This window comes from Trichoderma citrinoviride (assembly GCF_003025115.1).
Source record: "Trichoderma citrinoviride strain TUCIM 6016 unplaced genomic scaffold BBK36scaffold_6, whole genome shotgun sequence".
Classification (NCBI taxonomy): domain Eukaryota; kingdom Fungi; phylum Ascomycota; class Sordariomycetes; order Hypocreales; family Hypocreaceae; genus Trichoderma; species Trichoderma citrinoviride.
Window position 1 is genome coordinate 1,225,019 of NW_020194714.1, and position 21,054 is coordinate 1,246,072.

The following is a 21,054-nucleotide window of genomic DNA, read 5'->3' on the forward strand; positions in this document are numbered from 1 at the left end:
CCCCCCCTTTTTTTTTTTTTTTGTTTGGGGGGCCGTTTTCATCTGGGCGTAGTTTGGGTCTCGAGAGGAGTTTGCCATCAGGGGGGTTCTTCTTCGTCTTCTTCCTCCTCTTCTTCTTCTTTGGAAATATAATTGGCATTTAGTTTGGGAAGATGCCACTGCCTATATTGTAACGAAAGCTGTATTATCCGATCACACTCTTATCTAGCGGGCGTTTTGATTCATCGCAAGTCATGGGAAAAAGAAAAACAATGCAAACGTGCTAAAAGACTCAAACCAGCTATTCATTGGAAGCAAAAAATCTCCTTCGTATACACTGAATCCGACCCCTCGCAGCCAGAAACGACGGGTTTAAAAACAACAAGTGTAAAAAAACGTAAAGAAGAAGTAATGTATATAAAACAAGAAATGGGAGGACAGGGGGGACTCATCATTCGTAAAAGTTGCGCTCCTGCAGGGGGCATTAAAAATCATACATACTAAAAGCGCCCAAGGGTATCGCAAACTCTTTTTGTGTTGTTGTTGTTGTTGTTGTTGTTGTTGTTCTTTTTGTTTTTTCCCTCTCTTGTTCCGTTTCGTACGACACACACACACATACACCACACCTGCCCCTAAGGAAACCACAACCCCCTCTCCAAGACGACCATCCTGTCCACAAGGCAGGTAGATAGAGGCATCGGCTGATGCGTTGTGTCTACATGTCCCAGAAGCTGCTCTTCTGCGTGCCGTGGGTCGCTTTCCTGGCAATGAGCGGCTTGTGCGGCTCGACGGCGTCGTCGCCCCCGTACAAAAAGTCCCTCTGGGCACCCTTCTTGCCTCCCATGCCGTCGCCGGCAATGTGGATCTTGGTGTCGGGCTGCGGCACCTTGGCGGGCTGCTGCGCTGCTCGGTTTTCCTTCTGCGCGGCGGGCGATTCGTCAGCAAGAGTCCAGTTCGCAAGCATGGTCGTCACGGCCTTTTGCCGGCCTTCGGGCACAGGCTGGCGCTCCGGACCGGGAGCGGGCGAGTCGTCCGTCATGGTGAAGTGGGGGTCAAAGTCCTTGCCGCGGTCCTTGCTTACATTGGTGATGTTGCCCAGGGCTCGGCCGGCATTGGGCGCCTCCTCGGGCTCTCGCTCAAAGAGGTTGTTCTTGTAGATGCTCTGGCTCTCGTTGTGCACGGCACTCCGCGTCCGGATGGCAATGCGTCGCTCTCCTGGGGGCAGCTCGCCGTCGTCCTGCAACTCGAAATGGGTCTCAGCATCGCGTCGCGGCTTGCCAGCCGGGGCCTTGACAGTCTCCGCCTGCATCTCGCCTGCATCCCAGTTACGCGCGTCAGGGTTGGTTCCTTGTCCACGGCCGGGCTTGGCCTTGACAGGGGTGGTGAAGTCGTCGAAGGACCACGTGCTGTCGTGCTTAGACTTGGGTCTCGGAGCACGGGGCTGCTGCTGCTGTGCCGGGGCGGGCTGGGCATCCTCGCTCTCTTCGGACCCGTCGCCCAGAGCAAAGTGCTGGTATTTGGCCGGGTGGGCGCGGATGTACTTCTGGGGCTTCTCCCCATCGTCGGAATCATCCTCGGGGTGCTGCTGTCCCTCGAAGATGCGAATGGGCTGGACGTTCTTGCCGGCGTTGGCCTTGTGGGGGGACATGGAGCGCCTCGTGTTGTCATCCCAGTGCTGGGGTTCGTCGGCCAAAATGTCGGTAAAGGCGCGCTGCTTGGGCTTGGAGCCGGCATAGGGAGAGACGACGCCTACAGGCTCCGAGTTCTCCTTCTCCTCGCGCGAACCAAAGAGGTGCAGGGACGCATGCGGGTCTCGCATGATGTTGGTCGAGCTGTTTCGCGACTTGGTGTTGTGGCCGTTGCCGTTTTGAGGCTCAGCCTGCGCCTGGGCGGCGACGACGCCGGGCGACTTGACACAGGACTGGATCAGGCTCAGCTGCTCCTTGCCGTCCTTGATGGGCCAGTTGCGGCCACTCTTGCCAATGACCTCCATCTGCTTGAGAAGCGAGCCTTGGTCCCACTGCTGGCGGATCTGGACGATTTTGCCGTCGTCATCAAAGGACACGATGTGCATCTGTGGATTGCGCAAACAGCAATTGAGTCAGCCATGCGATCGGGAGTCGCATGTTGGTAACGGCAAAGAGCAGCCAGACAAAGCGCGACAGTGGGAAATTCGGGTTGGGCAACTCACAATGGGCAAAAAGGCCTCTCGATCGGTGATGAAGTTGTCGTCAAGACCAGGCAGGTATGCGCCGCCGCTGGTGACGAACTCGAGGCAGGTGTCGACCTCGACGGCGATGGTGCTCTGGCCATCGATCAGGTTGATCACGTCTTCCTTCTTCTTCTTGACCTGCTTCTGCAGGGTGTTGAGGTGCTTGATGATCTCGGTGGCGCCGACAAAGGACGTCAAGGTGGTGACATAGTGCAGCGAGGCCTTGTCCGCCAGCAGCGACGAGCTGGGAGACGCCAGGAACTGCTTGTACGTGGCCGCCATGGTGCGAACGGCGCGAACGACGCGAAGGAGAGCTAGGAGATGTCGAGAGGAGCTGCGAGCGGTCTATCGAGGCGATATATGGGCGGTGGTGGCGCGCAGATGCAAGGCGGAGGCGCTGAGATGAGGTTCGGATCGCTCGCGACAGAGACGCTGCGTGCGGGTAGCGCAAAGGATGCAAACGAGCGAAGGAAGGACAAGTAAGAATCTGGCTGTCAAAGAGAGAGAGAGAAACGAAGAGGGAACGAGGCTCTCGCAAGCAAAAGGTAGGGGACAGGCAGGGTACAAGTAGTAACTGGCCGAGTTGGCATCTGCAGATGGACCAGACCGATTCGAATCAAAACAACCTAAGGTAAGCTTGGGTTTGGCGGGGGTTTCCCTTAGCCTGCCGCGACGAGGATAGCGCTGGACTAGACTCGAGTAGGGGACCTCTTCAGTGAGGCGCGCCCCGGTGCAGCGCTGTTGCTTGTCGGGCTCTAGGGCGACGGGCCCTGGAGAGCCGGCGGTAGCAGGTAGATTGAAATGAAAGGACGCAAGGCGACCGCGATCCTGCGGCAGCGAGACAAGGGGCCTCCCAGAGCAGTTGCCGGGACGGGCGCGGCGGTGTTACTGGCTGGTGTAGTTGAGGGTGACTGCGTGAATCAGTACCTGTCCCTACGGGCTTGCTATTGCTTACAATGTGGTCTCGATGCTGCGTGATTCTATCCTTACAATTGATATCGTCCTTGCAGAAGCCATGCAAGGAGTACCTTACCTGTACCCGTACCTGTACCTGCACCTGCAGAGATGCAGAGATGCAGTCCAAGTGAGATGGACCTTGCCCGGACGAGGCTAGTGCTTCCGGGCCTGGTGCTTTTATCTCGAACCCCATGTGCCTGGACGTGCTTGTACTCGCGCGTATCCTGATCTTGTTCCGTCTGAGCCATTCTAAATCCTGCGTTTGGTCCAACAACGCGCATGCAAATGCAACTCTCGAGTCCAAGTCTGTGGAGGTACCGGTAGAATCTGCGTGTACACACATCCAGGCACTGTATCGAGATGGTGCACGCAGGTACGCATCTGTACATACTTGACCCGACTCGCCATCCCATTGGTGAATCTGCCGGCCCAGACGTGGTCACGGCGCGGTTGACGCGCAGCCAAAGCGAGGGGCAGCAGCGCGGGTTGAATGGAGGGGCAGGCAGGTCCATGCAGGTACCTGGCGGTACTTGGAGCTTACCTAGTACTCGTACGCAGAGGCCAGCGCGTGTTGACGGGCATTGGCTGACCTCGCCAGCTCCCCCGGACTGGACTGCATCGATGCATCAGAGACCGACATCAAACACTGGATGGAAATTCATCTGGTTGGCGACATCACAGGGTCGACAAGCTTCTTCCGCTACCACGTCTGCAACCCCATCGTTTTATTGCTTCTTCCACGCGACGGAGATCAAATGCGAGCCCCATCGTTGGACCTGGAGCAATAGACGAGGTTGGCACGGAGCCTCCCGGGCGACATGGGCTTGATGGCTGGCAAACAGACGACTCGCCTACTCCCGTTGAGCAGAATTTGATTTTGCGACCGAGTTTATTGCATGTTTGCCCTGCAGACCGAGCCGCTAGGCCATGGTTATCACAAGCCTGGGCGCAGTGCTTTTATTGATGCTTACACCCACGCGTACTTGACGCCGGCAAGGTCTCTTCATATGCCCGTCTAAATGCAGAGTGGCCAGTATCGCACTCGATGATGGTCATGCTTTCTGCCGAATCAAGTCAACCACACCCAGCCAAAGACGGACGACAAGTCCACGATAGTCACTCTGGGCGCTTCTTCTCACCTGGTCATCCGGACCCCTGGAGATGGATCTTCGCTCCACCCGTGTTTCACCTTGCAAGCTCGAGAAACGCGTTTTGGAGCTTCTACTTTCCTTTGTACTCACGAGCACCCGCATACTGTCAGGTTTTGGTAAGTACAGTCTATGTACTCGTACGCATGAGAATGGCCGGAGCAGGACGCAGTCTGGGTTGCATCAACAACTGCATCGCCGATATGCAGTGTGTGGGTTCACCCGCCATATTCGTACAAGCGGCTGACTGCAGTAACATCTCTGCGGACCGGGTAGCGAATGAATACGTGCGGCCTGCTGAATTGGGTGCCGACGTGATGAGGCGTTCACCACTTCACAGTCTGCGTCTCCTTACCTTCCGTGTAAGTCCACGCATCAAACACTTGCCCCGTGCTGCAAACGGCCTTCATCTGGGGTGAATCTACCTGACACCCCGACCACACGTACTGCTGTACAAGTACCTGTACTCTCAGTGCTCACTGCAGTTGTACAGAAGTGTCCAAGAACACACGCTTGCACCATGATGCCATCCGCAAACCCAAACACCATGGACCTCGGCGGCGCGTGGATGTTGGGGTGGTGTCCGCCGGCTGCCTCGTCGACGATACAATGCCCGGAGTACCGGTACAAGTTGCGCCCCATAGGTATCGATAAGGCAGTCAGCCGGGACAGATGCAGCTCTTCAGTCGACCTCGCCAGCTGCCTGTATTGGCGCAGCCTGGCTAAATGCACCTCACGACACGGTGCCCGTTGCTTCCAGTATGCGTACATCATGCATTGCATTGTCGCTTGTCACATAAGGTAGTCAATGTCGATACTCTTACGTCCATCAGCTTATGCGGTCAACAAGCTTTCCCAGTTCTCCCCGTGGCATCCAGCGCTGCATGACCGCTGTGGCTGAAGCTTGCGTGAGCTCCCCGGACAAGCCAGGTCAAGCCACAGCAGGCGAATGCGGTCGCGGCCCTCTGGCACTGTGGGGGTTTCACCTCGCAGTAACTGTGGCGACTCAGCCCCGGCCAGACATGCGCAGCGCCACAGCTGGAGCCTACCGGGCCGTTCATCCACAGGCTGACGAATATCTCGCCCAAACGACGTTTCGCAAACGGCCCAAGGCGACATTGATTCTTCACAGCGGACTTTGTTCGGATTGCAGCAGCTGGACAGAGAGCGCACGGCTGCGGAATAGCGATTGCAGCGTCTCGGTCCTTTCCACCTCCATCGCCATATCACAACCCAGGTACCTTACTTACCTTATCAGACCTCGTCATCGCATACACAGCACCAACCCACGGCCCAAGCGCCACTTGGCCAGCTGCTCCCGCTACCTTACCTTAGCTGTTTACACGCCACCAACATCAACGACCCCTCGACCACGCCGTCCAGCTTCATGACCGCTCCAAGCACCGCTCCCACAATATGATGAGGCTCACAGCCAAGGCTGCGGCGCCGTCATGGCACCTGCTGCTGCTGTCGCTGCTGTGGGTGCTGGCGCTCGCAAAGGACGAGCCGAAGCTGTCCGTCACAAAGTTCGACAACCCTCCGCTGGGCCTTTCCTACTTCGAGGACAGCGACGTCGTCGTCTTCCACGATGTCGAGGAGGGCATCATATACCGGTCCAAGGACGCCGGAGCCAATTGGGCCAAGGTCGAGGCGATCCCCAAGGGCGATGCCTTTCTGCTCGTCACACACCCTTTCGACTCCGAAATGGCCTACGTCCTGACCGCGGGCAAGACGCACTACAAGTCGGAAGATCGAGGCCAGACCTGGACCAAGTTCGAGACCCCGGTGGTCCCCAGCCGATTCCAGCCCGAGATCATGGTGTTCCACGCAGACGACCCGAAGCGAGTCATCTTCAACGGCATGGAGTGCGACGGCATCTTCTGCGACGAGCAAGCTTCCTATACGACGAATAACTTCAAGACGGTCGATTTGCTGCGTGCCTTTACGGCCGGCTGCTGGTGGGCGAAGCTGTCCCCGGAGTTCACCACCGGCGATAGGGATCTGGACCAGAAGAGAGTGCTTTGCATCATCAAGGATCCCTTTTCACTCTTCGTCGAAGACCAGCGACTCGTCATCTCTGACGACTTCTTCGCCGTGGTGAACAAGGAGGTCCAGGAGTTCGAACCCAACATGGACACCAACAAGGGAGTGGGTGGCGTTGCCAACATCGCCGTCGTCAAGAGCTACCTCCTTGTAGCTACCTCGTCCTTCCAGAGCGACGAGATGGCCCTGTACGTGACCGACGACACTCTCAAGTGGCACCGCGCCATGTTCCCGACCAGCGACAACCACGACCACTCGCACCAGATCAACCAAGAGGCCTACACCGTTCTCGAGAGCACAAACTACAGCATTCAGATCGACGTCATGACCTCCTCGCCCTCCAACCCCATGGGTGTTCTCTTCACAAGCAACTCCAACGGCACATACTTCACCGAAAACGTCCCGTACACCAACCGCAACAGCAAGGGGCACGTCGACTTTGAAAAGGTCCAGGGTATTCAGGGCATCTTCATCGTCAACGTGGTAGAGAACGGCGCCGATGTCGACACCAAGGGCGCCGAGAAACACATCGTCACCCAAATCTCCTTTGACGACGGCCGAACCTTTGAGGAGATCAAGGCCGGTGGCGATCGCATCCACCTCCACTCGGTTACCGAACTCGATAACATGGGAAGGGTATTCACGAGTCCGGCACCGGGGCTTGTCATGGGCAATGGCAACACGGGCAAGGCGCTCGGCAAGTTCGCCGACGCCAATCTATACGTGTCCGACGATGCCGGCATGACGTGGAAAGAGGCCTTGAAGGGGCCTCACAAGTACGAGTTTGGCGATCAAGGATCGGTCCTCGTTGCCGTTCAAGATTCAAAGGAAGACGATGTTTCCGAGTTTGCATACTCCCTGGACCATGGCGAGAAGTGGGAGACGGTCACTCTGCCCAAGAAGCTCGCCATCAAACCAGCCGTCCTTACAACGACACAAGATTCCACCAGTCTCAAGTTTCTTCTCATTGGCATGAAGGCAAATGCCTACTATACGATTGCCATTGATTTTTCTACTCTGAAGAAGCGGACTTGCGGGGACAATGACCTTGAGGATTGGTTCGCCCGCGTGGATGACGATGGGAAGCCAACCTGCATCATGGGACACAAACAGACGTTCCGCCGCAGGAAGAAGACGGCCGACTGCTTCATCAACAGCAACTTCAAGGATCCCGTCGCCAAGACGGAGGACTGCGAGTGCACCGATGCCGACTTTGAGTGCGACTACAACTTCAGGAGGGATCCAGACGACAACAAAGTGTGCAAGCAGGTCGGGCCGCTGGTGGCGCCCGACGGTGCCTGCAAGAGCGAGTCCGATACCTTCAAGGGCTCCTCTGGCTGGAGGCTTATTCCCGGCAATACCTGCAAGCGGACCAAGGGTGCACAGAAAGATGATCCGGTCGAGCGCAAGTGCTCTGACGCCTCCGTCCCGAGCACGCCGGCAAACGGCGATGTGACGAGCAAGCAATTCATCTTTGACACCAAGCTTCAGGATTTCCAAAAGATCTACCTCGACAGGAGTGACTCCAGTTCATCTGACGACGAAACCGTCATTGTCAGGCCCGCCGAAGACGAAGGGGGCGGCCGATACAAGATTGAGCAAAAGATTTGGTTGTCCAGTGACCACGGCAAGAGCTTCAAGCGCATCTTGGAGGGCGAGAAGATCCAGGGAATCTATCCCCACGCATATCTCAAGGACTTGGTCTATTTCACTACCGGCAGCGACAAGGTCATCTACTCCCTCGACCGCGGTAAGAGCTTTCACAGCTTCAAGGCGCCAACCGACCCCGAGGATCGATTTCCCCTCAGCTTCCACCCGGACAAGAGAGACTGGCTCATCTGGGTCGGCCAGACCTGCGACAAAGTCGGGGGCAAGGAGACGTGTTTTAGCGAGGCATCCATCTCTCTCGACCGCGGCGACAACTGGAAGACGATGCTTCGCTTCGCCGAGAGGTGCGAGTTCACCGGCCACTCGGCATACAACTTCCGCTCGCAGAGGCAAATCGTCTGCCTTGCCAGGGAAGAAGAGAACAGCGATGCGCCGCTGACCATCATGACCAGCGACGACTTCTTCCAGGAGGACAAGTTCGTATTCAAGGATTCCGTCACCAACTTTGCCACCATGAACGAGTTCATCGTCGTGGCCGGCAGGGATCCCGAAACCGACGACATGCACGCGCTCGCCAGTCTGGACGGCAAGCACTTTGAGAGGGCTCACTTCCCGTACAACTTCCACGAGGGCCACGAGAACGAGTACACGCTGCTTGACAGCTCAACCCACGCCATCAATCTGTTTGTCCGTACCGAGGGCGGCGCCGACCGCGAGTATGGCTCCATCATCAAGAGCAATTCCAACGGCACGTCATACGTTCTCAGCGCGTCCAACGTCAACTGCAACGAGGAAACGTATGTCGACTTTGAAAAGGTTGCGGGTCTTGAAGGAGTCGTCTTGATCAACGTCGTGACAAACACAAACAAGGAGCAGAAGACAAAGGATCTCCAGACCAGAATCTCTCACAACGACGGGTCCGAATGGGGTTTCCTGCCGCCGCCCGCCAAGGACGTGGATGGCAAGGCCTATCCCTGCAGCAGCTCCAAGGGAGACGAGTCGTGCGCCCTGCATCTGCACCACTACACCGAGCGAGACGACAAGAGAAAGACCTTTGCCGCCGCTACGGCTGTTGGTCTCATCTTTGGCGTCGGCAACGTCGGATCCAAGCTTGGCGACATTAAGGACTCGGACACCTTCATGTCAACCGACGGCGGCGTCTCCTGGAAGAATGTCAAGAAGGGAAGCTGGTCGTGGCAGTACGGAGACCAGGGCTCGATCATCGTCCTGGTACAGAGGTACACGCGCAACAACCAGGTCAAGACTCGCTACGTCTCATACTCGACAGACGAGGGCAACACGTGGAAGGACTTTGAGTTTGCCGACTCGGACGTGGCCGTCCTCGACATTACGACCCTGCGATCGGGCACGTCTCGCAACTTTTTGCTCTGGTGTCGATCCGGCCGAGGCAGGCTCTTCTCCGTGAACCTGGACTTTTCTGGTTTGGCCGACAGGCCTTGCGAGCACACCAAGAGCGGCGACTCTGATTATTATCTGTGGTCTCCCAAGCACCCCTTGCAGGATGACGACTGTCTCTTCGGGCACGTCTCCAAGTATCTGCGGAAGAAGAATGATCGCCAGTGTTACAACAAGCAGAATCTCCAGCGACTTTACGAGCACGAGGACTGCCCTTGCAGCCGACGAGACTATGAATGGTAAGACGAATATCTATCCTTTGCTTTGCTGTCACACACATTTTTGAGTATCATCACCGCTAACACAAGGGTATGTAGCGACTTTAACTTTGAGCTGGACAACCACGGGCAGTGCAAGCTAGTCAACGGCTTCACCCCCCTTTCAGGCGACGAGTGGTGTGAAAAGCACCCCAACGCCACGTCGTACTTTGAGCCGACGGGCTACCGAAGAGTTCCGCTGTCAACGTGTCGCGGCGGCAACGAGCTCGACAAGACGTCGACAGAGCACCCGTGCAAGGGCCACGAAGACGAGTTCGAGAGGAAGCACAGGACGTCCGGCGTTGTCATCTTCTTCGCCGTCGTGATCCCGTTTGTCCTGGCCGGCATCATGGGCTGGTACGTGTACCGCAACTGGAACGGCAAGATTGGGCAGATCCGGCTGGGCGAGAATTCGTCGACCTTTGACAGCGACCAGCCCTGGATCAAGTACCCCATCATCGCGGTGTCTGCCGTCGCGGCGGTCGTTGTCTCTTTGCCGGTCATGCTGTCCAGCTTGGGCCGCTTGGCGAGCAACTCCCTCGGAAGATTCGGCCAGAGGAGCGATCGGAGCTGGTTCTCGAGGGGGACGAGGAGGTTTACGACGCGGGATAGCTTTGCGCGTGGGCGTGGGGAGTATTCCATTGTGGACGATGAAGGGGAGCTACTCGGTGAGGAGAGCGACGAGGAGGTGTGAAACGTTTGTCGAGAGTGAAGTGAGAATGAAAGAGAAAAGAAGGATCGTCAAAGGGGGCGAGGAGTGTGAATATATGAGAAGTAGTTGTGTGTGTATGATTGGTAAGAGAAGGGGGGGAAGGGAAAGTCTATATTACATCTTCCTTGCTGGAGGAGAAAGTTGTGGTGTCCTGTTGGATTAGCTACCATAGCTTCAATGCTGTCATGTCCTAACTTTCAATTAGCCATATTTACATTGCCCACGTGTTTGAATCTCTATGTGGGATGTTGTCCTCACATACTGACGAGGCTGGGCTTGGGGAGATCGATTCACCCCGAGTAGTACCTACCTATCCATGCCCATCTTTGACGTTTCAAAAATCACCCAACACACATACACTCACTTCTTCTATCTATATGGCCCCTATAAAGGCTCTCTCTCTCTTAATACACAGTCTATAATAATCATCCCTCCCAAAGAAAGCAACAAGCCAGCAGTAGTATATATCCCATTCATCAGCCACCTCCTGTATACCTTTATCCAACGACAAAATGATCAACTTTACATCAAGGTAAGGTTTGTAGTAAGTAGTTTAAACAGAACGTATAAACCCACAAGCCCGGAAAAAGAGGCAATCCCAAGTCCCCGATCCCCATCCTCCTTCTCTCTCTCCCTCCCCTTACGTCAAACTCCTCCCTCCCGCAACCCCCCTTTCTTCCCCCACCGAAACAAAGGCCCGCGGCATGTTCCGGTTGCTTTCCTTCAGGCTTGCGCGACAATAACATGGATTGTTAGTATGCGTTTCTATTCTTAGCTCATCTCCCATCTCCTTGCATGTTGCAATTACTAGTAGTGGTTTGCGGAGTAGTCCAGACTACAGTGTGTCGCAACGACACACAAAACCAAGATCATCGTAATGGATCATCATAACAATAGCTGAAAGGGAGACTGTGAGGAATTCACGCAGAACAAGGTACCGGTCACTCAGAGAAACAAGGAGGAAACACATCTATGCGAGATTCAACAAATGATAATGATGCTATTATATCAGCCCCCTTCGGCATCCTGATTGCGCTCATCAACCAAACACATCCTCCCTCTCTCGGCAAAATCCGAGTTCCGTCCAAAAGTGATACCAAGCCGATAATGGCAATCCTAAAACGCCCTTCAGAACCATTCCGCTTCCTGTTGATGCTATTGTAGATAAAAAAATGAAACTGAGTGTCGTCGTGACTTTTCCGCAGATTACAGCCGAACAAGGTCGGCTCGCTCCCGATATATGTTCTCATAATAAACGCCAAAGAGACGGACAAAGCAAAAAAGTAGGAGACAAGTAAGAGAAGTAGAAACAAAAGTAAAGATCCAGTGGGATATATAGAGATGCATACTATATGCTGAAATGGCAAGCATAACGTTGCAAGTTGCCATGCTGAACCTCTCATGAACGGCGGACTCGGTTCCAGATGCGCTTGACCACACTGCTATCCCCACCAGCATCGTCTGCGTCAAAAGCGGCGAATTGCCTCTCGATGCTGATGCTGTCCTTGGAGTTGGCCGCTCTCACATACGTCCTCGGCTGGGCAAGTCCATCATGTGCGTGTGCCTTGGCTGAGGACGGCTTCTGCCAGCCATACATTTGCTCCTCGTCGGCTCGGAGATCGGGCCGTGTCAGCGTCATCCGCAGCGTCATCTCACGCGACGAAGCCGGCGCCTGGGCATAATCCACCTTGTTCGAGAAGCTTCCCTCGTGGTGCAGTCGTGGCGAGCGCTCTCCAGACTGGTGCTCCGGGCTCTGCGGTGTCCTTGGCGAAATCGTCTCGACAGGAGAGGTGGGATCGCTGATGAGCGACCCAGCATCATCACCAGCAGACTGAGTTGTCCTGTCGTGCGTCTCTTGGCGTGACCACGATCGAGGCTGAACGGATTCCCTCCCTTGCACATCATAAAGAGACGGGAATCCAAACTCAATAGCCTCATCAAATTTGTGCGGGGACGCAAGATATACACGGAGCTTCATGCGAGCTTCGGGGTCTTGGTAATGAGATGGAGCCGCGTCAGTGGCGCTGGCGTCATCAGGCATTTGGCTCTTGTTTGGCGACATCAGAGACAGGGCCCTTGACCTCCGACGGAAGTGGCCAGAGGGAGAGGGCAGAGACGGCATGACGAATTGCTCGCTCAGTGCGGGAGACGCCATCGTTTTGGTTGCCGGACGGCTAATTTGAGAAGAAGGCCGTCCGAAAGAAAGCTTCGATATAGAGAGATGGCGAGGAAAAGCCGGTCGCTTCTTCTTTCCCGGTTTAGGACTCGATTGGTGGTCTTCTAGACAAAGACGGAGGTCCAAGTCATCGCTCTCGTCAAGCCATCGCAGGCTCTCCATGACTGAGTCCGGCCCAGAATCGGCAGTTAGAAACCTTGTAGATCCGTGGTCAGGCGCCTTGCTCATGGCTGTGTAGAGCTGTGGAGAGTCAGGTTGATGCAGATAGTTGCCTATCTTGGGGAGCTGTGACTGTCGCTTGTTTATCTTGACAAAGGCTTCGTCGGTTGCATCCAGTATGATGCTCTTGTGGTGTGAATGGGATGTACTCGACAGTCTCTCTCCGCTGTCGAATAGCCGTCCGTAGGTGTTGTCGACCTGGCTGGGATATAGGAAAGCTGATTTCGGCCGAGCGCGCGATTGTTGGTGGTGTGTTCCAGAAGTAGACCTATCGAGTCCAAGTTCGAAGCGCGATCCTGGTAGACAGACGTCTTCCTCGCTTGCGAGGGTCGATGCCGAGTGGCTCAAGCCGCCCTGGGACTGATCCGAGTGGCCAGCACAAGTAGACTGGGCAAAGCGCAGCCGCTCCAGCGTCGAGAAGTACTGTAACGCAACAAAGCAGAACGTCAGAATGATATCGCCAAGGGGTGAAGAGATCAAATAGAGCACACAGAGAGATGATAAAGGGGGCGACCCGGCCGGCCATGTATATGAAGACGAATGCTCTTGGGTGATATCGGGAAGCTAATAGGGCGACTACCCAAAGGCGTATCCGTAGTCGGCTGAAGGTATAGCGGTTCTAGCTCGAACGAGGATGGCATGTCTCATCTGAGGAACGAAGAACCATGACGCGGTGGAGAAGCTCCAGGTTGAATACGGACAAAGGCAAGTGATGCTACCACTAGCAGCAGAGCTACTCCCCGTTCGCGTGGGTGGCTTGAGTCGATCAAAGGCATGGGGGAGGGAAAGGGGTCGAGGTATGCGCAACTCTGCGTTCGCCCTGCAGGGGGGGGTCTCATCGAGGAATTTTCAGGTACGCAGAACATGCAGCAGCAGAGTTGTCACTCGACAAGGCTTCCTGTCCGGTTTCATCGCCGACTGGCACAATGCCCAGGACACAGCCAGAGCGCGACGGATTGGTGGACTGACTCCCCCCACAGTCACGGAAATTGATGGGTGGTGCCCTCGTGTCGACGGCGGCATCGCGGACGCAGCCAAGAGTCGTCGTTGGGCCGAGAGGCACTCACTCGAGCGAGCCGGACAACCAGCGAAAGCTCAACTCGAGCTGCTCCCCCAGCGGCCCCGACAACCCCCCAGACGCAATTCCATTGGGCACCGCAGACGGCACACAAGCGCCATGGCATCCAAAAGAGGTCGCTCGCGCGGGGCGACACGAAACTAGTGTGTCAGTTGGCTCGTGAGATGCAGGGACGGATTCAGCCGTTCCGGCGCCAGTGGCTCGTCACCGGAATTAGTCAGTTCCAGACGAGGCCGCATGCACATTGCATTGCATGGCGCCGTGTGTCGTCAGGCTAAAGTGACCCAGCAGTGGAGGGAGGCCAGCCAGATGGTGGTGGTGGATGGCGAGGTGTGAGGAAGACGGACAAGATAGACAAGACAGACATCTTCTTTTGGCGGAACTCGAACAAATTCGTCCTGCTGTTCCATCGGCGGCGTCATACAGCCAAGGCGAGGAGAATAGATCCAGAGGCAGCTCCATCCCTCCCATCAGAGACAAAGCCTGAAACCAGCCTTTATAGTACAGATGAAGCCCAATCTGCTGGGTGCTCCGAGGGCCACATGGGTGCTGTTGGCCCTGTCGATCCGATCTCTGGTGCCTTTTTTCCCTTGTTCTGGCTCTTCTTTGAGCACTCGGCTGCGACACAAGCTAGCGAGCCTTGTCGCTTGCCAACACATGTGTCTCTTGCCATCACATACTTCGTATGCAAGCACATGTCTGTGAGGAATGCAGGGTGAAGCCAACGGATAACGAAGCAGGGAGAGGGAAAACAAATGAATGTCATGGTCTACCGTTCGCAGCTCGAGAGTTGCCTTCTACCACTTGGTAGAAGCATCAAACGCAACGCGCCGGTCACAGCACACGTATGATAAGAAAGGACCAGCTACTTACTTTTCTCTGCACTGCGGGCGGTAGAGCTTCGAATTCCTCGCTCGTCATGCTTCCGGATGACGGCAGTAGGCTGCTGCTGCTGCAGCTCTCAGCATGCGTCTGCTGCGACGAGTTGTCGGGTAGCGGCAGCTTTCTGGAGTACGAAGGGCTGCGGCTCCGGGCTCTCTGGTGATCCCAGCCTCGCGTGTGGCTACGGGAGGATGCGGGTCGTTGTGAGTCTGGCAGATGCAGCATCTGCTGCCGCGGCGCAACTTGGTAGCTCTGACGGCCTCGTCGCCGATGCGCCTGAAGGTTGGAGTGGAAAGAGGTTGCGGCATCCTCGTCTTCCTCTGCGTGCCGTTGAGTTGGAAGCTGCTGCTGGTGTCGTGGCCGATGCATAGTAGATGCTCTCCGTAGACTCTTGCCGCGTCTCAAGAGGCTGTCGGTGGCTGAAAGAGTTGCTGATTGACTGCCAGCAGGCGCCACTGCTGCTATGGGCGCCATGACTGCGAGCCTCTTTGGAGCCAAAGTTGGATCAGACTTCGAACGGCAAGGGAGGATAGTGTGATGAAAGGCAGTGGCGAGAAGAGCTTTTGCACTGCGTATCGAAAGCAATATCAGCTTTGAACTCAGTCAAGAGAGGTACGCCTGGACGATGCTCTGGTCGGGATGGAAACTGAGAGTTGGTCGTTGAGACTGCCCGAGGGGAGAAGGAAAGAAGGATGGCCGGCCTCGTCCTCAGAAGACCGGCATCGCAGACAGACAAGCCAGCAGCAGTGTCACTGCAGGTCGTACTCCGTGCTACTCCATAACACCTGGGATTATCAGCATTCGCATCAGCATCGCCGCACAGAGAATCGCGCCCGTCTGGGAGCAACGAACGAGCATCAAGCGCTGCTCTCCGCCAATCCGCCCGCCCAGCCATGGTCCATAAGCGACTCCACGACCAACTTCCTGGGGTCCACGTTTGTGTTCCTGGCCATCGGCTGCAGCACCCCCCTGTAGCCAAGATGGAGGGCCGGAGAGAGCTCGAGCCAGACGCAGGCCCAGGAGCTCAGGGCCCAGAGCCGGGCTCCCTGTCCAGACGCTTCGAAGGACGGTCACCAGCAGGCGTCACATCTGGGGGAGAGAAAGTGACGGAGACGACAGGCAGGGGGCTGCTGATTTGCAGTGGAGAGGCGGCGAGATTGTGATTGTAATTGAAGCCCAGCAGTTTGTGTGTGCGAGGAGGAGGCGGGATTAGTCGAGGCTTCAGCGAGGAACAGCGCCTATTGCGCTATGCCAGGCATGACGATTGCATCACGCACCAATCAACGAGGGCCTGCAAACTCTCCTCCATACGACGCCGCACCAGCGTGATGGCCAAAACTATGATCCCATCATGTGCGCGACGATATGCAGCGAAGGAGTCATTTGTCACATTCTCTTTCTCTCCGCTCTCCATCCTTCTGCCAAGCTGGCCTAGGGGGTGATGACCGAACACTCGCCCCTGGGGAAGAGCAAGAACAGGAGAGCAGCAATATCATTACCTGTTGAAGATGCTTGCACTGCAACCTCCGCCACCACCAGCGTTGGCTTCATCGCCACAACAAGCAGCATGAATGACGACGAGCCCGGCCATCTTCCACCACGCCGGCCAGCAGCTCCCAGGGATCGTGGGCGGCGCCTCGTCCGCTTCAGACCTAGTTCTCCGCACCATCCACGGTATCGCGAGCTTGCGCGAGGCTAGAGGTGTGCTTATTTTGGGATTTCCAGGGACCAAGACTGGGGCTGCATGAACGCGCAGGTGGACGTTGTCGTTCGCTGTCACTCAAACCCCTGCATCTGCTCTTCTCTTTTTCGTCATGCCTCTTCAACGTGGCTCTGCTGACATTGCCACGGAATCGCCATTCTGACTCGACGACCACCCGCTCGGCGAAGAGGAGGATACAACCGCCGCTAGCACGCTTTTCTCATTGCACACAACGTCAATTCGGAAATTGACAAGAGATCTGGACAAGTGCTGTCCCCGGCAACGGACGAGAAACGGTTGGCAAAGGAACCAAAAGAGATCCCGCCTGTCTGAAATGGGCATGCTATGCGTTGCTTGAACGGAAAGCATGTTCGTGTGCAACCACGGAGGGCCTGTTGGGAGAGAGCCTGGCTCCTCGGTACTGATGCTTTCGCTACAGACTGCAGACCATCTCGCGTCATGGGTCCGGAAGTGTCATTTGTGATTATTACTCGCGCAACTGGACGGGGTTGCTGGGTATGACCATGTGCTTCGAACAGCTCCTCCACAGTACAGTACGAGTAGTATGTACAGTTCGAGGGATATCCAAAGCTGCATACTATTACTACTTGTAATTGTGCTCCGTACGATCAGTTGCCTCTCTCATCACTGCCTGCAGGGTTCACCGCACACACCGGTCGCCTCTGTTACCTGAAAGCTCTGTCCTTCAAGAGGCCCTTGCTTGGCAGAACGGCAACAAGTTTCGCTGATCGCTCGCTCCATACGAGGACTCCGGATCAAACAATGTACAGATGAAGCAAGTGCTCGTATATATCCCCTACGGATGAGGATGTTTGAAACATACGGGCGCTCCAAATAGCATATTCTTCCCTTTCAATTACATACTTGCTTACTTGGCCATCAAGGTTCCATGCAAGTCTACACTACCATCGCGCGTCTTATCGCCCTGGCTTTGTGTAGGGATGCCGCTATTCATATTCGCGGCTCGGCTTTTCCTCTCAGAAAGAAAGTAAAGCGCGAGGTCAGGAAATGACTTGACCAAGAACGCAGTGGACTCGCGGCCGGGGCCCTCCCCTTCTTTCACGTTATTTGCTATCGCTGCCATTTGATGTTTGCACTACGATAATGTGCTCACGTTGGCGCCGTCGACATCTGCTTCTTGTTCCCCCCCCAAAGCCGCGTCTCACGCCACAACCGCAGCATCGGAGGCGATCGCAATTACAGGGAACGGAGTCCAGAGCGCATCGGTGTCGCATCAAAAGAGGCGTCGCTGATCAAAGCTCGGCGACGTCAGCGCTGAACTCTCCTTTGGTTCCGTTCGGCCTTCCAGAAGCTGACTTCTATCCGATAGACAGTAGCCGAAGCCGTCATATTGGCAGTCGATCACCGGTGAGCCTTGTGCTCACCTTGCTAATGACATCTCATCTGGTCGCATTAACATACCCACAGATGGGAGGGACCACCACCGTTATCTTGACATGTGTATTTAACTGGACCCTTGATTTGCGACCCCTGACCGCTCCGTTATTGCTTGGGCGACACTACGGAAGACTTTCACCTTCTACAACTATGCAACTACTATCTACTCCGTACGGCAGTCGGTTATAGATGATGGCTTCTCGGCGCAAGGGATATGGAAATTCGCCCAAGGACTCGATCTCAGGATGTGCTTTACTTGACTCGGCGGTCTTGTACGACTGCAGGCCATTGGAGACCGTCAACAACCCGTATTTGGCACTCATTATTTCTCTACTATGCAGTGTCGAAGGTCCACATGCATGCATGGGTCTACTTGCCAGACTTCAGTAACGATTATGTCTCTCTCACGAACACGTGCGCCATTGACCGGTAGATGTTGGCGTCCCCCATGAGGTCCCTGAATAACATTCGAACGCATGTAATACCCCTTCAGGGGAGGTGCTTCCTCATTGAGTTGGTTTGAAGACATTGTTCAAAGGAACGGCGAACCTGACTTTCAAGCCGCCTCTTGCTACCAATAACCAATATCAGCTTTTCTACGGCCTTTTCACGGTGACTGTTGAGAAGCTGAGGGGAAAGGGGGGCAGGTTACGGTGAAGGATAGTGTAAATTGAGGAATGAAACAGTGACATTGTGAAGTACGGCAGAAATCAAGTATCTGAACCCGAAAATACTCGGGGGCGATTCGTTTATTAGCTGGCCCAGATATCTGTTTGCATCTGCGTAAACGCGATATTGCAACACGAAGATGACGAACTGGCCGTCCAGCACCATTGAAACGCACTGAGATTTCGCACTGAGATTTCTAAGTCCCGTCCTGTAACTTGATCAGTGGGAGTCCAGCAGCAGAAGCCAGGCTGATCAACTCCCACACTACAATTCCCTCCATATCACTCGTCAAAAACCTTTCCAGGGTTCAACAGCCAGCTAGATAGCGTTGTGTCAGTAGGTGAAGACAGAAAGCATACTTGCGAATAAACGTACTGCGGATCAAGTGTATCCTTCAAGGCCTTCATGACACCAACCGTCGTCGGGCCCAACTCCTTGAGAAGACCTTCCTACTCGTCTATTAGATCTCTACAACTATGTCAGAGGGAGATTGTTTCAATACCTTCTTCCCAATGCCAATGCCATGCTCGCCCTATCGTCGTCTGTCAGTTTCTACTATAAAGCACGCAGGAAACGGTGCAATATGGCTTACTGTTACGGTTCCCTCCATCTCGACTGCCCTCTGAACCATGGTATCAAGGCAGTCCTTCAGCTTGTCCGTCTCATCAGGCCGAAAGTACAGTGCCTGATGGAAGTTTCCGTCTCCCACATGTCCCAGCACGGAGTTGGTCAGGCCGAGACCAGTTGCTTTCGCCTTGGACTCCTCTGCTTATTGTTAGGAGAGGAAACTCGTAAGACAAGCTTCAGAGATGGAGTTTTTGTAATGGCACAACGCACCTATGAGATCAGCCATGCGGGATATGGGTACGGCGACATCTGTGCCTGACATCAAGGCGTCCTTCGGTTTCGCGTCGACCAGGGCTAAACTGGCCAGTTTCCTGGCTGACCACAGCTGATCCATCTCTTTTGGCGTATACACATGGTCAAATGTGCTGGCGCCGTGTTGACGGCATATCGCCTGCGCCGCCTGGGCACTGTCCTTGACGGAGCTCTTGGTGCCAGAGAATCTGTTCAGGCACTGTATGTCAGAACATGCAAAACGTCAAATTGCTTCGTCCAAAAGAAAGTGGTAAAACCCCGCGAGAGTTTTTCGATGCAATTTGCAACCTTACTTCAAGAACAGAGTTGGGCCTTCAACCCACATCTTGCCCGCTGTTCCTCCGGTCTGGTTGATGGTCCTCATCTGCGCCTCGTCCATCAGTTCCAAGGCAGTCAAGGGCAGACCAGCAAGAACCATTGTATTCGCAGCGGCCGCAGCAGCATGGATGGATCCAAAAGCTGCCGTGGCGATGCTGAGATTTGTCGGCAGCACCGCCAACTTGAGCGTGGCTTGGGTGACGATACCGAGAGTGCCTTCGGAGCCCGTGAACAAGGAGTTGAGATTATATCCTGCCGACGTCTTTCTCGGTCGCTGCCTTGTCTTGATGATTGTGCCATCGGCCAGGACCACCGTCAAGTTGACGACGTAATCCTTCATTGTGCCGTATCTCATGGCGTTCGTGCCGCTGCAGTTGGTGGCCACCATGCCGCCGATGTAAGCAGCCGGCCCTGGATCAGGCGGCAGGAAGAGGCCGCTGTCTTTGATCTCTTCATTCAACGCCATCCAGTTGACGCCGGCCTCGACGACAACGTCCATGTCCTGCGGGTTGAACTGGATAATCTTGTTCATCTCGCAGAAGTCAATGCATACGCCTGAATAGGGAGAGCTGAAGTTGCCTTCGACGCTGGATCGGGCGCCAAAGGGCGTCATTGGGACTCTGTATTTGGTGCAGATCTTTGCAATGGTCGAGACTTGCTCGGTTGACTCTGGGCGCACAACGGCAATCGGCATTTCGGTCGCGTTGGTCGCTGTAAAGTCGGAGAAGGCGTGATATTCTATGTCGTCCGGGTCGGTGCTCACCGTTTCTTCTCCCAGCTCACGGCGGATTTCATCAACAGCCTGTGGTTTTTTTTTTTGTTAGACTCTTCTCGAGATTCATACGCCTGGGAGCTCAAACTCACTTTCATCATTGTCTTCTTATCCGCATATTGAGATTGCAAGAGTGAGTGCCGGTGTGGTTCGATCCATCTCGGCGGTATAGTGTTATTGCCTCCCGACGTTGACGATTTCAATGCTGACACTGAAACGCCTCCCAGTAAAAGTCCGAATAGCAAGTAAGCTGTAGTCGTCCTTTGATGTCCTTGAGACTGCTCAAACGATGACACAGTCCGAACCCCTCTGAGCCGAGGTGGGAGTCGCCGCAGAAACAAGAGACTTGATGACGAAGGCTTCATAGTGGACAGATGAATGAGAAAGATAACATGACTTCTTGAGGTGGAGAAACTTACTCTTATATCAGGGCATATGTCAGATATTTGTAGGAGTCGCCTGCTACATGTCTAAGGCAAGCTTCAATCATGACCGAGTTGATTCCGAGCAAGCCACGGACTTGTGATCCGAGGATAGACTAAGAGCTTCTTCGAGAACGGCAAAGCGGCAGCAACTGGGAAGTTAAATCCGCTTAGTCCTGAGGTGTG

General features: G+C 55.1%; 4 protein-coding genes across 4 annotated transcripts; 1 reads left to right on the top strand and 3 right to left on the bottom strand.

The window, feature by feature from the left end:
• Positions 1-694: 694 nt before the first annotated feature.
• Positions 695-2,473, bottom strand: BBK36DRAFT_1168540 (hypothetical protein; the record flags this gene model as incomplete). Its single annotated transcript, XM_024895195.1, has 2 exons — positions 695-2,053; positions 2,171-2,473. 2 exons carry the CDS (start codon positions 2,471-2,473, stop codon positions 695-697), a joined length of 1,662 nt encoding a protein of 553 aa, XP_024750346.1.
• Positions 2,474-5,712: 3,239 nt separating this feature from the next.
• BBK36DRAFT_1158973 (vacuolar sorting protein) lies at positions 5,713-10,314 on the top strand (the record flags this gene model as incomplete). Its single annotated transcript, XM_024894159.1, has 2 exons — positions 5,713-9,602; positions 9,681-10,314. 2 exons carry the CDS (start codon positions 5,713-5,715, stop codon positions 10,312-10,314), a joined length of 4,524 nt encoding a protein of 1,507 aa, XP_024750347.1.
• A 1,417-nt stretch (positions 10,315-11,731) lies between these two features.
• On the bottom strand, positions 11,732-15,161 carry BBK36DRAFT_1118301 (hypothetical protein; the record flags this gene model as incomplete). The annotated part of the gene is made up of 2 exons (XM_024890464.1): positions 11,732-13,150; positions 14,679-15,161. 2 exons carry the CDS (start codon positions 15,159-15,161, stop codon positions 11,732-11,734), a joined length of 1,902 nt encoding a protein of 633 aa, XP_024750348.1.
• Positions 15,162-18,758: 3,597 nt separating this feature from the next.
• On the bottom strand, positions 18,759-20,544 carry BBK36DRAFT_1199253 (FAD-binding domain-containing protein; the record flags this gene model as incomplete). The annotated part of the gene is made up of 6 exons (XM_024897083.1): positions 18,759-18,795; positions 18,853-18,926; positions 19,070-19,242; positions 19,315-19,544; positions 19,650-20,476; positions 20,539-20,544. The coding sequence occupies 6 exons, from the start codon at positions 20,542-20,544 to the stop codon at positions 18,759-18,761; spliced, it is 1,347 nt and encodes a 448-aa protein (XP_024750349.1).
• Between the last annotated feature and the right edge of the window lie 510 nt (positions 20,545-21,054).